Source organism: Bos grunniens, chromosome 3 (genome assembly GCF_055505025.1).
Source record: "Bos grunniens cultivar Pamir isolate PY7600 chromosome 3, Bosgru_T2T1.0, whole genome shotgun sequence".
In the NCBI taxonomy this organism is placed as follows: Eukaryota; Metazoa; Chordata; class Mammalia; order Artiodactyla; family Bovidae; genus Bos; species Bos grunniens.
In genome coordinates, this window is record NC_141167.1 from 61,879,823 (window position 1) to 61,895,230 (window position 15,408).

At 35.5% G+C, this 15,408-nt stretch overlaps 1 protein-coding gene across 2 annotated transcripts in view; it reads left to right on the forward strand.

Moving 5' to 3' along the window:
- Positions 1-15,184, forward strand: part of RPF1 (ribosome production factor 1 homolog) — a 16,269-nt gene extending 1,085 nt beyond the window's left edge. Inside the window, exons 2-9 of one of the 2 annotated variants that reach the window (XM_086390804.1) lie at positions 571-627; positions 2,705-2,785; positions 9,075-9,170; positions 9,736-9,889; positions 13,349-13,431; positions 13,862-14,043; positions 14,221-14,347; positions 14,894-15,184. In XM_086390804.1, the coding sequence (XP_086246930.1) occupies positions 571-627; positions 2,705-2,785; positions 9,075-9,170; positions 9,736-9,889; positions 13,349-13,431; positions 13,862-14,043; positions 14,221-14,347; positions 14,894-14,935 (822 nt within the window). In that variant the 3' untranslated portion in view covers positions 14,936-15,184. The remainder of the gene's footprint in view (positions 1-570; positions 628-2,704; positions 2,786-9,074; positions 9,171-9,735; positions 9,890-13,348; positions 13,432-13,861; positions 14,044-14,220; positions 14,348-14,893) is intronic. The other variant, XR_015160348.1, reaches the window with a different exon arrangement.
- The last annotated feature ends 224 nt before the right edge of the window (positions 15,185-15,408 follow it).

The following is a 15,408-nucleotide window of genomic DNA, read 5'->3' on the forward strand; positions in this document are numbered from 1 at the left end:
ATCAACAGGCGCTAGGGAAAAGAAATTTTTTATATTGTGTGTCAAGCATCCTGTTCAGAGGTCCCCAGAAGTTACAGATTTACAGTACATCCTGCAGATTCTGAATAATAAAATAATGTTTTGATTATAAAATGTTTGAATAGCTAATAATGGATTTATTGTAAACAGTGTGAAAATTCTCATTATCATTATTTTTAGCTCTTTTCAAGAGAAGCCACCAGATTAGCCGGAAGTTTCTTTAGGTTGCAACTTGTTAGGAATGCAAAATAACAAAAGCTTGTTAACTTGTTTAGTATACATTTTGCACTTTCACTTTATTTGAGGCTTTAGAGTAAAAGATAAAGCTAATGAAATTTTAAATATTCAAATTTGTCAATTTAGATTATTTTGAGGGAGCAAGATTATCTGGTTTACAATAACTTGGGTGTGAAAATCTAAATCTGGATGTTTATTTTAATACAGTTCTAAGACTGGTCAGTTTAAATATTCATAGCATTAGTAATTTCATTATGTGTTTGCTATGTAAATAGTAGTTTCTCAATATTGTTCTTTTTTTTTAAAATCCTTTAGGAGAAATTGGCAGCTAAGAAAAAACTTAAAAAAGAGAGAGAGGCTCTTGGTGATAAGGTAAATAAAATTTTTAGTCCTCTGCTTTATATCTTGTATTAAGGAATGTTCCCTGATATTTACATTGAATCACTTTATTTTAAAATTTATTATGAAATATTTTGAATGTTTAAAATGATGTAAAAACAATACAGCACACCCCTTTCTATCCTTTACTCAAGAAATTATGCATTAATAAATAGTGTTCAAGTGTCTAATGTGGTATTTTCTGATTGCTTTCCCCTCCAGAGACAACCACTCATTGGGACTTCCCTGGCAGTCCAGTGGTTAAGATTCCACACTTCCCCTGCAGGAGGCAAGGGTTTGATCCTCGATTGATTGGGGAACTAAAATCCCTTTGTCCCGAAGCAGGGTCAAAAAAAAGAACAATAAATCATGAAATTGCTTTTTATTATTCCCATGCACTTTCTTTGTTTCCTTTATTATGTTTGTGTGCATAAACAGTAAATACAGTAGTAGTGGTATTTTGCATGTTTTCAAAATTTCAAAATGGTGTATATACTTCCAGCTTGCTTGTTTTACTTTATGTGTTTGAGAGGCAGAGACACATTATCCCTGACTGGGAATGGAGAAGATCCCCACCATAGGCCTGTAACTGGGGTTCTTCAGACTTGAAGCAAAGGCATTTTATTATGCTAGGCTGAAGAAAGGCATGGTAGGGCCTCTTCTGTTGTAGGGTTGGGATGTGTGAGAATGAGAGCTGACACAGAGGGTATAAACCTGTGAAGAGTGAGAATGGGGAGTAGGAGGAAGGTGAGACACCTGAGTGGATTGTGGCAAAGAAGAGAGCATCAAGAAAGGATTTAGCTATTTTTGTGATACTGACAAAAAATGAAATCTTTCTATTGAAAAATTTAAAAAGAACTATTGAATGCTTCTGCATTACTGCACAGCTAAGTTATTTTCATTTTATTTACAGTTCTAGGTTGCATTTTATACTTGAAAAATTTTTTAAATGTTCAATTCCCCCCTTCCTCCCATCTCTTAACTTAAGATGGAGTACCAAGTAATAATAAGCATTTGTGAGGAACGGAAAAATACAGACTATATACATATACTGTATACAAACTAAATACTACTTTTTCGTGAATTCTCTTGAATGGTATTAGATTAAATCACAAGAAATTCCAATATTAAGACTGTTTTCACCTGCAAAATCCTATCAAGCAGTGTTAGTCTCTTTTTAATTCAGTAATCAGTTAGTTACAGCAAATTAATATGCTGATCACCATTTGAAAATATCACCATTCTTGTTTTTGGATTGATAGATGATCTAGAACTGCCTCTTTTTAAAAAATTACTTAAAACTTAATATTTATTTATTAAAATAATAAAGAATTCCTAAATAGTTTGTCAGGTCATATTCATCTCTGTTAGTGTACATGTATTTTAGATTAGTTTTAATCATGTATGGTTATGGTTTTGTGTTCTTGCTCCTTAGAATTTCATTTACACAATTTCTTGATCTAAGCGGAGTGTGTGTGATTGCTGATGCTAACGGTATTCCATTCAGTTGGCGATGCTGTAGTCATCATCTTGTTGTTGGACATTTGCCCTATTTACTGTTCATTTCCTCTAACCATAGTGATTATACATATTTCTTTGTATAAATTGCTCCCCTTTTCTGTCCTTACCAGAAATTCTCTAAACTAGAATTACTAGTTCAGCAGAAAGATACAGATTTGTAGCCTTTGTTAGATATTTCTGAATAGCTTTCTGAAAGTATTCGAACAAAGCTACCTAAATATGTACCTTTGTAATTTTTCTGTTATGTTTGATATTTTTCATCTTTGTGAATAATATTACATCTTGAATTCGGTTTTCTCTTTCTGCCACTTTTGCCTGGTTTTAAGCCATTTTATCCTGGCAGCAGTTCTTCCAGTAAGTGCATGTGTGTGCTCAGAGAGTTAAAAAGCCTCTTACTCAGTATTGTTACTAGGACTGATGTAGCAGTGGGCTGAATGAGAAACAGGTTGACTTTTTGCATTATTTGCAGATTTTTATTCTTCCCCAAGCATAATGCAAAATTATTAATGTGAAATGCTTCCCACACTTAACATTTTTTTCTTTTATTTAGGCTCCACCAAAGCCTGTACCCAAGACTATTGACAACCAGCGAGTGTATGATGAAACCATAGTAGATCCTAATGATGAAGAGGTAAATGTTAGAAGTCTTAAATAAATTTGGGTAATCACATTTGATAAATTATCTGTTCTTATGCCAGTGTTTAAAGTACTAGCTGGTGAAGTTGTATTAATGGATTGATTTAGCTATAATGCTGGCATGTTATCTTATTATTTGTTGAAGATCATTTCATAATTGGGTTTTCCAACAATGCTATAGAAAAAGTCAATTATTTATTTTCTCAAAAGGTATTTTATGCTTAGATAAACTTGTCATTTAATCAATAACATTTCCAGTGTTTTTTAATGTCATTTGAAAAGCAGTCCTTGTTTTATAAATTTTTACTATAGATATGTGTAGTATTTGTTAGACATTTTGACAGCTAAGGTAATCTGATGCTATTTTTATGTGTGTCCATATAAAACTCCTGGTTTCAAGATAATTTTTCACTTTTCCCTTTAGTTTGCAACAGTACAGTGAAAGAGTCAAGGTTTTACAACACATTCATGTACTTAATTATCAGAAACGGATTTCTCCTATTAGAGTGAGAAAGGAAATCAGTTTCTTTCTTCCACTCTTCCTTCTTTATCCCTCTTACGTAACCAGTTTCCCAGCACCATTTTTGAAGTAGTACAGCCTTTCTCATAGTAAATTTTAGTGCTGTGTGATATATTAGTTGTCCGTGTGTGCTGAGTGTTTTTTTTTGGTAGCTTGTCACTGGATTGGTTCTTTAGTTTCTTAATTATTTAGCTTCATGGTAAGTTTTGATAGCTGTGAGGGAAAGATGCCCCTTGCCATTCCCGTTCTCAAATCCCTCTCTTCAAGAGTGTTCTCTTCCTGGATCTTTCATCTTCCATATAAAAGTATGAATCATACAAAATCAGATCAGTGTCAGAATCTAGGTAGTATTGGGTTGGCCAAAAAGTTCATGCGGGGTTTTCTGTGTCATCTTAACGGAATGTTTTACAGAACAAACTTCTTGTCCAACCCTATATGTGTGTGTGTATATATATCCACTATATATATATATATATATATATATAGTATATATGCACGTAGGTAGGTAGTGAAGTGGCTCAATTGTGTCCAACTCTTTGAGACCCCATTGACTCTAGACTACCAGGCTCCTCCATCCATGGGATTTTCCTGGCACGAGTCACTGGAGAGGGTTGCCATTTCCTTCTCCAGGAGATTTTCCCCAACCCAGGGATTGAACCCGCGTCTCCCACGTTGTAGGCAGATGCTCTACCGTCTGAACCACCAGGGAAGTCTTAGTATATATGTATGTATGTATGTATATATATCTTATTTCAGTTCAGTTCATTCAGTCGTGTCTGACTCTTTGCGACCCCATGGACCGCAGCATGCCAGGCCTCTCTGTCCATCACTAACTTCCAGAGTTTACTCAACTCATGTCCATTAAGTCTGTGATGCCATCCAACCATCTCATCCTCTCTTGTCCCATTCTTCTCCCTCCTTTAGTCTTTCCCAGCATCAGGGTCTTTTCAGATGAGTCAGTTCTTCACATAAGGTGACCAAAGTATTGGAGTTTTAGCTTCAGCATCAGTCCTTCCAGTGAATATTCAGGACTTTTTTCCTTTGGATGGACTGGTTGAATCTCCTTTCTGTCCAAGGGACTCTCAAGAATCTTCTCCAACACCACAGTTAAAAAGCATCAATTCTTCAGTGTTCAGCTTTCTTTATAGTCCAACTCTCAGATCCATACATGACTATTAGAAAAACCATAGCTTTGACTAGATAGACCTTTGTTGGCAGTACTATAATGTGTCTGCTTTTTAATAGGCTATCTAGGATGGTCATAGCTTTTCTTCCAGGGAGCAAGCATCTTTTAATTTCATTGCTGCCATCAGCATCTGCAGTGATTTTGGAGCCTCCCAAAATAGAGTCTGCCACTGTTTCCATTGTTTGCCCATCTATTTGCCATGAAGTGATGGGACCAGATGCCATGGTCTTAATTTTCTGAATGCTGAGTTTTAAGCCAGCTTTTTCACTCTCCTCTCTCACTTTCATCAAGAAGCTCTTTAGTTCTCCTTCACTTTCTCCCATAAGGGTGGTGTCATCTGCATATCTGAAGTTATTGATATTTCTCCTGGCAGTCTTGATTCCAGCTTATGCTTCATCCACCCCAGTGTTTCTCATGATGTATTCTGCATATAAGTTAAATAAGTTGGGTGACATTATACAGCCTTGACGTACTCCTTTTCCTATTTGGAACCAGTCTGTTGTTCCATGTCCAGTTCTAACTGTTGCTTCTTAACCTGCATACAGATTTCTGAAGAGGCAGGTCATGTGGTCTGGTATTCCAATCTCTTTCAGAATTTTCCACATTTTGTCATGATCCACACAGTCAAAGGTTTTGGTGTAGTCAATAAAGCAAAAGTAGATGTTTTTCTGGAACTCTCTTACTTTTTCGATGATCCAGTGGATGTTGGCAGTTTGATCTCTGGTTCCTCTGCCTTTTCTAAATCCAGCTTGAACATCTGGAAGTTCGTGGTCCATGGACTATTAAAGCCTGGCTTGGAGAATTTTGAGCATCACTTTGCTAGTGTATGAGATGAGTGCGATTGTGAGGTAGTTTGAGCATTCTTTGGCATTGCCTTTCTTTGGGATTAGAATGAAAACTGACCTTTTACAGTCCTGTGGCCAATGCTGAGTTTTTCAGATTTGCTGACATATTGAGTGCAGCACTTTCACAGCATCATCTTTTAGGATTTGAAATAGCTCAACTGGAATTCCATCACCTCCAGTAGTTTTGTTCTTAGTGATGCTTCCTAACGCCCGCTTGACTATGCATTCCAGAATGTCTGGCTCTAGGTGAGTGACCACACCATTGTGATTATCTGGGTTGTGAAAATCTTTTTTGTATAGATCTTGTGTGTATTCTTGCCACCTCTTCTTAATATCTTCTGCATCTGTTAGGTCCATACCATTTCTGTTTTTTATTGTGCCCATCTTAGCATGAAATGTTTGCTTGGTACCTCTAATTTTGCTTCACGGGGCCTTTAAATACTGAAAATGTATTTCAGTGAATATCATTGTTTTCTTCATACAAGTTATACACATAAATCTTGTTAGAACTATTCCTGGGTATCATATTTTTTTCTTATTAGTATAAATCACATCTCTCTGAAAACTATTTGATTTGCTGATTTACAAAAATGAGATTGATTTTTGAATCATGATCTTTTAATCAGAATTCGCTAATAATTTTTCTGAATGGTTTCATTTGATGTTTAGGTAATCATTTCTGCAAATATGTTTTTGTTTCTTTCAAACCATTAACAATTTCTTTTGTGCTTGCTAGAACTGCACCATAATGTCAAATAAATTTTAAAAAGTAGTATTATCCTCTCTGCCGTGTTAGTAATTTTAAAGAATACTTCCAGTGTATCATCATTAATGCATGTGTCATTAGTGGTAGATTTTCCTTATGAGTTATGGAAATTCCATTCTTTTTTTTTGCTGCTTTGTTTGTTTAATGAATGAATTAGAAAGTTAGATGTCTTTCCTGCAAATATTAAGATAATTTATGCACTTTTCTGCAAAAATATTGAGATGAATATCCAGTTTTCTCCTTTATTCAGTAATTTAATAAATGAAATGGACTTTCTAGTGTTAAACCTGTTCTATTCATGGGGTAAATCCAATTTAGTTAAGGTGTTTTATCTTCTTAAAATTTTGTTTTGGTTTGTTAAATGCATTGTTTAGAATATGCTCATGAGTGAGACTGAAGTAATACCATTTTCATTCCTAAACTTGTTTATTTGAGCTTTCACCAGAGACATACCTGTTTTGTTATTCTTTTCAAGTTACTATTTTATTTCTCTATTAAATGTTTTCTAATTCACTTATATCTCCTCTTACCTTTATTATTTCTTCTATACTCTGAGTTTATTCTATTTTTGTTTATTTGATTAACTCCATTTTCATCTTTTTATGATGAGCAGTTATGGTCATAAAATTCACATTTGCTATAGCCCACAAGTTTTAAGATGCATTTCTTTCATCATCTATATCTGAGTACCTCTTCTAATGAAAGATGATTTCTTCTTGCTTGCTGTATTTTTTTAGTTCATTGCCCCCCTCCCCCCAATCCTTATTTTTTCTTTCTTTCTACTCACTTGGGGTTTTAGTTGCTCTAGCTTCCTAAGATGGAAGCTTAAATTATTGATTTTATTTTTTCTTTCTAATATAAGCATATAAAACTCTGGTGTTCGCCCAAGCACTGCTTTAACCACCTTCCATACATTTTGGTGTGTTTGTGGTGTTTTCATTTTCATTCTGTAGAAGATATTTTCTGTTTTCTCTGGTGATTTCTTCTTTGGCTTACAATTTTCAAGAAGTATATTGTTTAATTTCCAAATATTTGAGGATTTCCCCAATTTCTGCTGCTGATTTCTAATTCAATTTTATCGTGGTCTGGGACATATTTTGTTTCATTTCAGTCCTTTTCAATTGAATAAATGTCCTAGCATAAGGTCTATTCTGGAGAATGATTTATCACAATCTAAAGAGTTTACACACAAAACACGCCTGCAAAGTCTCATGTTTACCTTCAGCATTACCTGTTTACAGTCCTCTTCTTTCCTGCCTCTGGGTCATCCAGTATTGTTCTCTTTCACCTTGCAGGATTTTCTTAAGCCTTTGTTTTTATAGCAGGTCTGAGATCTAATTATCTCAGTTTTTGTCTTTTTAAAAGCGTTTATTTTGCCTTTTTTTTTTTTTTTTAATTTTGTGGGACATAGAATCCTTGGTTGACCTGTTTTTTTCTTTGAACTTGTTCCATTGAATTTTGACCTTCACTATTTCTTGTCATTACATTTTTCCCCTGCACATGATTTATTAAAATTTTCTGGGTTTTTTTGGCTTTTACCGTCTGACACTGGTGTGTTTAGGTATTGTTCTTTTTTTTAATTCTACTTAATGTTTGTTGAGTTTGGACCTGTCAGTTAAGTTTTTAATCCATTATTTCTTGAAATTTTTTTTTTCTGCCATCTTCTGTCCCTGAGGGATTTCCTTTTAACACACTGTTGAAATGGTTAACATTATCCTAAAAATTTCTGCAGCTTTGCTCTTTTTGCTATGATTGTGTTCTCCATCCTTCAGATTGGATCGTTAGTAATCTGTTTTCAAGATTATTGATTTTTCTGCATCTTAGATCTATTTTACAATATTTTTACAGGCTAAAAAAGCCTGTATTTTTCCTTAATTCCTTGGATATATTTGTTATGACGGCTTTGAAATTGTCACTAAATTCACCATCTGGACCCATTCGGTCAGTTTTTATTGACTTCTCTTCCTAATTATACATCATACTTTTCTGTTTCTTTGTATATCTAATATCTTGGTTGAAAATTGGACACTTTTGGAAAACATTGCAGTAACTCTGGATTATTTTTATTTTCTTTTACAGGTTATTGATTTTTTTGTTGTTGTTTTAGTAACTTGTCTGGACTTAAACTGGAATCTCTCTGACAGTAGCATTACACTACTGCTTAATTTGTGTTATTTTTAACCTTCTTTCCTAGAGATTTTTCCCTGTGTTTGTGTGACTCAATGGTCAGCCACTGATTTGGGTAGAGGTTGCATTGTGAAACCTTGGGCGCCCAAGACATACATACCCTCTGCCAACTGCGGTGCGTGTGGATTGAGGAATGCATTCAAAGTTGCAGCCTTTCTCACGTTTCCCTTGTCTTTCATGTGCACTGGATTCTCAGGTCTCTCTTATGTGTAGCTTAGTTGTCAGTCAAGGATTTGGGGAGAGATTATGTCAATTTGTCTACGATTTTTTCACTTCCAGAGCGCTCATTTAAATTTCTGGCAGAATTACACCTACCCTGAACTAGGCCTGTAACCTTGGACTGGCGAAGCCAAGTTCACCTGCCCATCCTCGATTCTGGTCTACCACCTCTGGATCCAGGATTGCTGGTTCTCGCTTACTATTAGTCCTGAAGTTGATAAAGTTACTGTTTTCACCACCCAGGTTGATACGGGAAATGGAATAGCTCTAGGCAAGATTCTTGATGTTACTTGCCCACAAATGGATCCATTTTTCTAGAATGAATGCATCTCAGTTTCTTGAAATTATTTTTGACAGTTTTTTTTTTTCCAGTTTTATATTAGTATTCTTCATCTAGAAAATTATCCAACCTCTTCATGTTGCCATTAACCTGACCTTCCTGGGCCCTCTTTAAATCACGAGTCAGCTAGATACCCAGTGTTATAGAATCCTACTAGAATTGCTTGTAAAATGCTGGCCCAGTAGTGTTTGATGTAAAGTTATCTCTCTTTCTGTTTTCAGGTTGCTTATGATGAAGCTACAGATGAATTTGCTTCTTACTTCAACAGACAGACTTCTCCCAAGATTCTCATCACTACATCAGATAGACCTCATGGGGTAAACATATCAATTACTATAGTTCTTGAATTCTTAATTTTCTTACATAGGTTATTTAAAATAACTTCGTTCAGAAGAGTTAAATTTTTAGTAATTGCCTTAGGTAATGTCTGTAAATAAGCTAAATATATCGGTGATGTGATGTAGGTTCACCAAGTGTGATTCTTCATGATAGGCTTTCTCAGCCTCAGCACTGTGTAAACATTTTGGGCTGGATTTTTTTATTGTTCAGATTGTCCTGTTCATTATAGGATGTTCAGCAGCATTTCTGGCCTCTATCCACTAGATACCCATAGCAGCCAACTTCTACCACTACCATCAGTCATGACCACCAAAAATGTTTCCAGATATTTCCAAACATCCCTTGATGACAAAATTGTCCTTAGTGGAGAATGACTGCTTTAGGTAGATCAGCCTTTGATGGAGGATGAAACTGGATTTCATTCTTCCCTAGCCTTGCTCTCTATTAATAACACTATAATGATTACTTCTTTCCTTATAAATATATGCCACTTAGATTTTTATTCTTTTTCATTTTTGAGGATTTTGTTATTTTGTTTTATAGAGAACAGTACGACTCTGTGAACAGCTCTCTACAGTTATTCCAAATTCGCATGTTTATTACAGAAGAGGACTGGCTCTGAAAAAAATTATTCCACAGTGCATCTCAAGAGATTTCACAGACCTGATTGTTATTAATGAAGATCGTAAAATACCAAGTATCCTTTGTTCTTTTTAAGGCGTTTTCTTGTCTCCCCTTCACCCCCTTTTAAGATATATTTAAAAGAATAAGAAAAACTTTTAGAACATAATTTTTTCAACCAGAGAATTATAGATCTCTATTCCAGACTCTGAACTGATTTTTCCTTTTCACTCTGCAAGCATTTGTTAAGGACATGCTATAAGCAAGACATTATTTGTTAGTAAAAGATAAACAAGAGAAAGTCAGCTTCAGGGAATTGATAATCTAGTAGGATAAAATAGATATGTAAACAAACAAAAATATTGTGTAGATAGTACAATTACAGAGGGAAATAGAGTATACAGTACAAACTTTGGTAAAAATCTGCCCTGGGGACATTAGGGAAGAAGTACTTGACAGAAAAAGACGCCTAAACCCTGTCTAGGTGGATATGGGTGAATGAGGTAAGGCAGAGGAAGAATACCTATTGCAAAAATATAACTGAAAAGATAGAGGCATGAAGGTGCTCTCCCAGTTGGGGATCTGCAACTATTTTGATATGGCTAGATTTTGTGTTGCCAGAAGTGGTGTCACAATATTGCATTTTTGAAGTAGGTATTTGGGCCCATATTATGTATTTCAGATACCAAGAATAATCTGTCCTTTTACTATGATTCTCAGATCCAAGGTGAATGTATTACCTCAACCCTAGGTATTTCTTCCTATTTTGAGATAAGAGATCATACAAAGGATGCCTAGATTTGTTTTTGTCATTGATGTTGTTTTACTTACTCATTGCCTGTGAACTCAGTAACTTTAAAGATGGCCAACTGAATGTCAAAATTATTAAAATTACTAAGGATTTATAAACAATGGGGATAGTACTTCCATGCTGCCAGGATAACATTTTAAAAAAATCAACAAATACTGCTTTTTAAAAAATAATGGTCCACAATCTATTTTTTTCCATCTAAATAACTTTTATGGTGTTTATTGTTTTCAGTATAAGTTAATTAAAGACATCCACTTGATCAGTCGTGTCCGACTCTTTGCGACCCCATGGACTGTAGCCCATCAGGCTTCTATGTCCATGGGACTTTTCAGGCAAGAATACTGGAGTGGGTAGCCATTTCCTTCTCTAAGTATCCCCTTGTACCAGTTGCCTTTCAGAGACTTTTAAGACTGAACTAGCTTTGTATTGTCAGTCATTTTATAATTTGGCTGGATTGTGAGTTTAGAAAAAAAGTCTCTTGAATACTTAATCTATTCCAGAAGAGATCTGCTTTGAAGATAGTAATCCCTGCCCTTTTAAAACATGTTGTCCCCACCTCCACCCCGCAATGAGGTTTCAAGACCTTTGTTCCTCTGTTTGGGGCAGTACTTCCTCACTTTCACTTTTTTCCTCTTCCTTATTTCTAAATGGAAGTTTGACGTAGAGAGCAGCTTATATAGGGTGTTTTACATTCCTGGCCTTTGAGTCGGTCATAACAAAGTAACTTTCACATCAGTGGTGACAAAATGCCTCTATGTATTTCTGACTGCAAATTACCAGCTAAGGTCTAGGACTCAGGTATAATCCCACCCCAGTTTAGATACGCCGTGTAGCACTTGAATGAATCTTCCTGACCCTTCTCAAACTCTTCATTGCTAAAATCATGACTGAAAATCGGGATGAGTCCTGTGTGGCATGGTTTGTGTTAGAGATTAGGAATAACATAAGTAACGCCTTTTGTACAGTGCAGGTACTTAGGAATTGATACATTTGGATTTTGTACTTTCTTTTGACACAAACCACAACTTAGTGGAAATTTCTAGAAAAGATTCAAGCCTTGATTTAGGTTAAATGACTTCTACTTCTCTTAATCCCCTTAAGATTTTATGATTTTTTTTTTGTAGTACAAATGATATAGAAATACTTTTGGCTGTACCTCATGAGTATAGCCAAACCTTGAAGCGAAGGGAAGTATTCAAATATTTACTAATAATCTGCTGTGTAGTAGGCATAGTATCTGTCAGAAGTAGATCTTAGAGTTAATGGATTCATTGGGAAGAAAGGCATTTGCGTAATTGTAACTCAAATGACAAGTGCTATAGTAACAGAGCTGAGAATATTTACAGCTTAATTTTGACTGTAAAAAGAGATGGCATTTGAAGCAGGCCTTAATTGATGAGTAAAATATTGTAGATACTTGAAATAGCATAAGCAAAAAGCACACGATAGGATTAATGTTTATGGTGTATTAGAGAGACTGTCGGTGTCTACCAGTTATGAAACGATGTAGAGATAGGTTATTAATAAAAGGGTAGTGCAGAGCCGCAGTTTGAGTGCTATGCTGATGTTTTTATAGATGAGTCTGTTGAGAGTAGTTTCAAACTACCTATAGCTGGCAAAACTATCAAGGCATCTAGTTTTTCACTTAGCACATAAGAAGCTATGAGAAACCACAAATACAATGGCACAGCCGAGTCCCATAGCTTATTACTTACAGAACCAAGGCCTAAATCCAACTTGATTAGCCTATATTAGGAGACAGATGTTCTTGAAGTGGTGAAAGAAGTCAGACCAAGCAGGATAGTGTTTTCCTAAGCTGGGTGGAAAAATCTCAAGGACCTCAAATAAGACAGTAACACCTGGGGTAAAAGAGGCAGCTATAGAAGTGAGGAATTTATGAAGGTAAAAGCAATAAATGGGATCTGGTGGTGGGAGAGGAAGAAGTTGAAGATGATAACCACCATAGTTTCTAATTTAATAAATGAATGGGAGAATGTTGATGTCTTTTAAAGATGGCAACATCTGTTTTATAAAACTTATATTGTGTGCAGATACTTGTAAGTCTAGTTCTGACCTCCTTTTAAGGTTAAGTATTTGAAAGAATCAAGTTGTGCTACAAAGGCTTGAGCTGCATTCCAAACTTTTAAAGCCCTTGGGCAGCTAGCCTTGATTGTAGGTAGTTATTTTATATTTCATTTGTAATTTACAGTTTATAGCCTAATTCTGTTTGTGGTAGGGTAAGTGGTTAATTAATTGGTTGATTTTAAACTGTAGTACAGTAGTCCCAAGAATTAAGACCTTGTCTCTTGAGAACACTAATAACCTTGATTTCCAGAAGATGTATCTGGACTTAGGGGATATTCAAAACTGCATATCCTGGCCTTACAAATGTATGAAAGGTATATACAGACTATATTCCATTTGTGGTGCTACAGTTATGCTAGAATCTTATCCTTATTCCTGTATTATAGTAGTGGATTTTAGCTCTTTTCGTTTACTTCAGTGCTTAACATAATCTGTCTTTCTGAAAGATTCGGGTTGATTTATGTCTTTTGAGTTTTGGGTATGGTGTGAAAATCAAGTCAAAGGAATACATGCACCCACTTATTCACCTGATAGGTGAATTACCTACAGATTTTAGGAGCCTTCGGGCATACAAAGGACTATTTAAACAGCTTAAAGTTTAGATTACAGAGTTCAGTGTGTCCTTAGCTTTTTGAACAGATGGATTAATTCTGAGTCACCTGCCCAATGGCCCAACTGCTCACTTTAAAATGAGCAGTGTTCGTTTGCGTAAAGAAATTAAGGTGAGTTTTATGCATTCCTTGACTGGCACCGGTCTCCTCACAGTATGATTAGTATATGCTGTAATCTGTAGATTAATTGATTTAATTTGGGGGTGGGGCTGCTTGGTTTTGTAATGCTGTGTGGTGAGTGGGAGCTTCTCTGGTTGTGGTGCACTGGCTTCTTGCAGTGGCTTCTCTCCTTGTGCAGCATGGGCTCTAGGCACGCAGGCTTAAGTAGTTGTGACTCAAGGGCTCTAGAGCACAGGCTCTGTAATTGCGCATGGGCTTAGCCACTCCACGGCATGTGGGATCTTCCCAGATCAGAGAGGCTATCTATGTAATTTGTCACTAAGATAACTAAAATGTTTCAATGTCATGTAAATTCTAAAACTTCAAACTGCAATGAGATGTATTTTTGCTACTTTCTTGTGACTTTTCATCATTTTTCTAGAGAAGAGGCAAAGACCCAACAGAACACATACCAGAAATAATTTTGAACAATTTTACAACACGACTGGGTCATTCTATTGGACGTATGTTTGCATCTCTCTTTCCCCATAATCCTCAGTTTATTGGAAGGCAGGTTGCCACATTCCACAATCAACGGGATTATATCTTCTTCAGATTTCACAGGTGAGTAAAGTGCTTTAACTCCTTGGACTTTGACTTCAATTATGAAACACGTTTGCTATATAAACCTGTTTCCCAATGTATTCTGACAAGTACTGTAGATGAGAAATTAAAACTGACATATTAAAGAAGAATAGTTGGGTTCATTCAGACTGACTTCCTTAACTCTTTTTCTTTAAGATACATATTCAAGAGCGAAAAGAAAGTGGGAATTCAGGAACTTGGACCACGTTTTACCTTAAAATTAAGATCTCTTCAGAAAGGAACCTTTGATTCTAAATATGGAGAATATGAATGGGTCCATAAGGTATGTGCTTACTCTATGAAAAGCCATTTAGGCAATTTTAAAAAGGATGGAATGAGAATAAAACCATGCACTTTAAGTTTTGAGTATTTATACCTTAAATTATGCTTGTGCATTTATTCCCATGAGTTAAAACTAATCTCTGATATAGCATTCTGGTCTAGAGATTAATCTTTGTTCACCTAAAACATCCCTAAAGATCAGTGGTTTGAAAGGTGGACCAGTACCATCACCTAAGAACTTGTTACAAAGGCAAACTGTTGGGCCATAGACCTGCTCAATCACTAGCTTGGGGAGTGGGCCAGCAGTCTGTTTATAAACCTGTTATAATGATTCTGCTGCATGCTTGAGAATTATTGCTACAGAGAAGTTTGGAGATCATTTTAAATCATAAATGAAAATGGTACTTTAAAAATACATAGGCCTGACTTTAAAATTATATATATATGCACACACAGACCTGAAGATTTAAATTCAGTCTCAGAGACAAACCAAGAATGTTTTGCACTATTACCTATGAATGTTAACTTTTTTTTTCCCCCTCCCCAGCCCCGGGAAATGGATACAAGTAGAAGAAAATTCCATTTATAAAGGACTGAGAGGATGGTATTAAACTGTGCTGAACAGGCCTGGAGTTTATGAAACAAGACTTCTCAAAATGGCAGTTACTGATTTTATAAACGGTCTTTCATATCTGAACAAAGTATCAAGTGCCATGAATTACCACTATTTATGTAGCAAATAAAAAGGTCATTTTGTTAAGAGTTTGTAAGTTTCCTAAAATCTAATTCTCTTATTTTTAGGTAACTGTGAATAAACTGGAATCAAGATTCAAACTAACATTCCCATTTGTACTTTCATGGAACATGTGGGCTGCTGAGAAATACAGTGCTTTGGTAGATACTGTGTAACCTAACCTACTGGTTTTCTATCAGACTAGTATTCATAGTTTCAATTCTGTTTCCTGAAAACACATATTTTGGGCCAGGTGTCTAAGATGTTTTAATTTCTTTAAGCCTTTCAAGAAGGATAAAAAGTTTTAAAGCAAGATGGCTTCCTAAGGA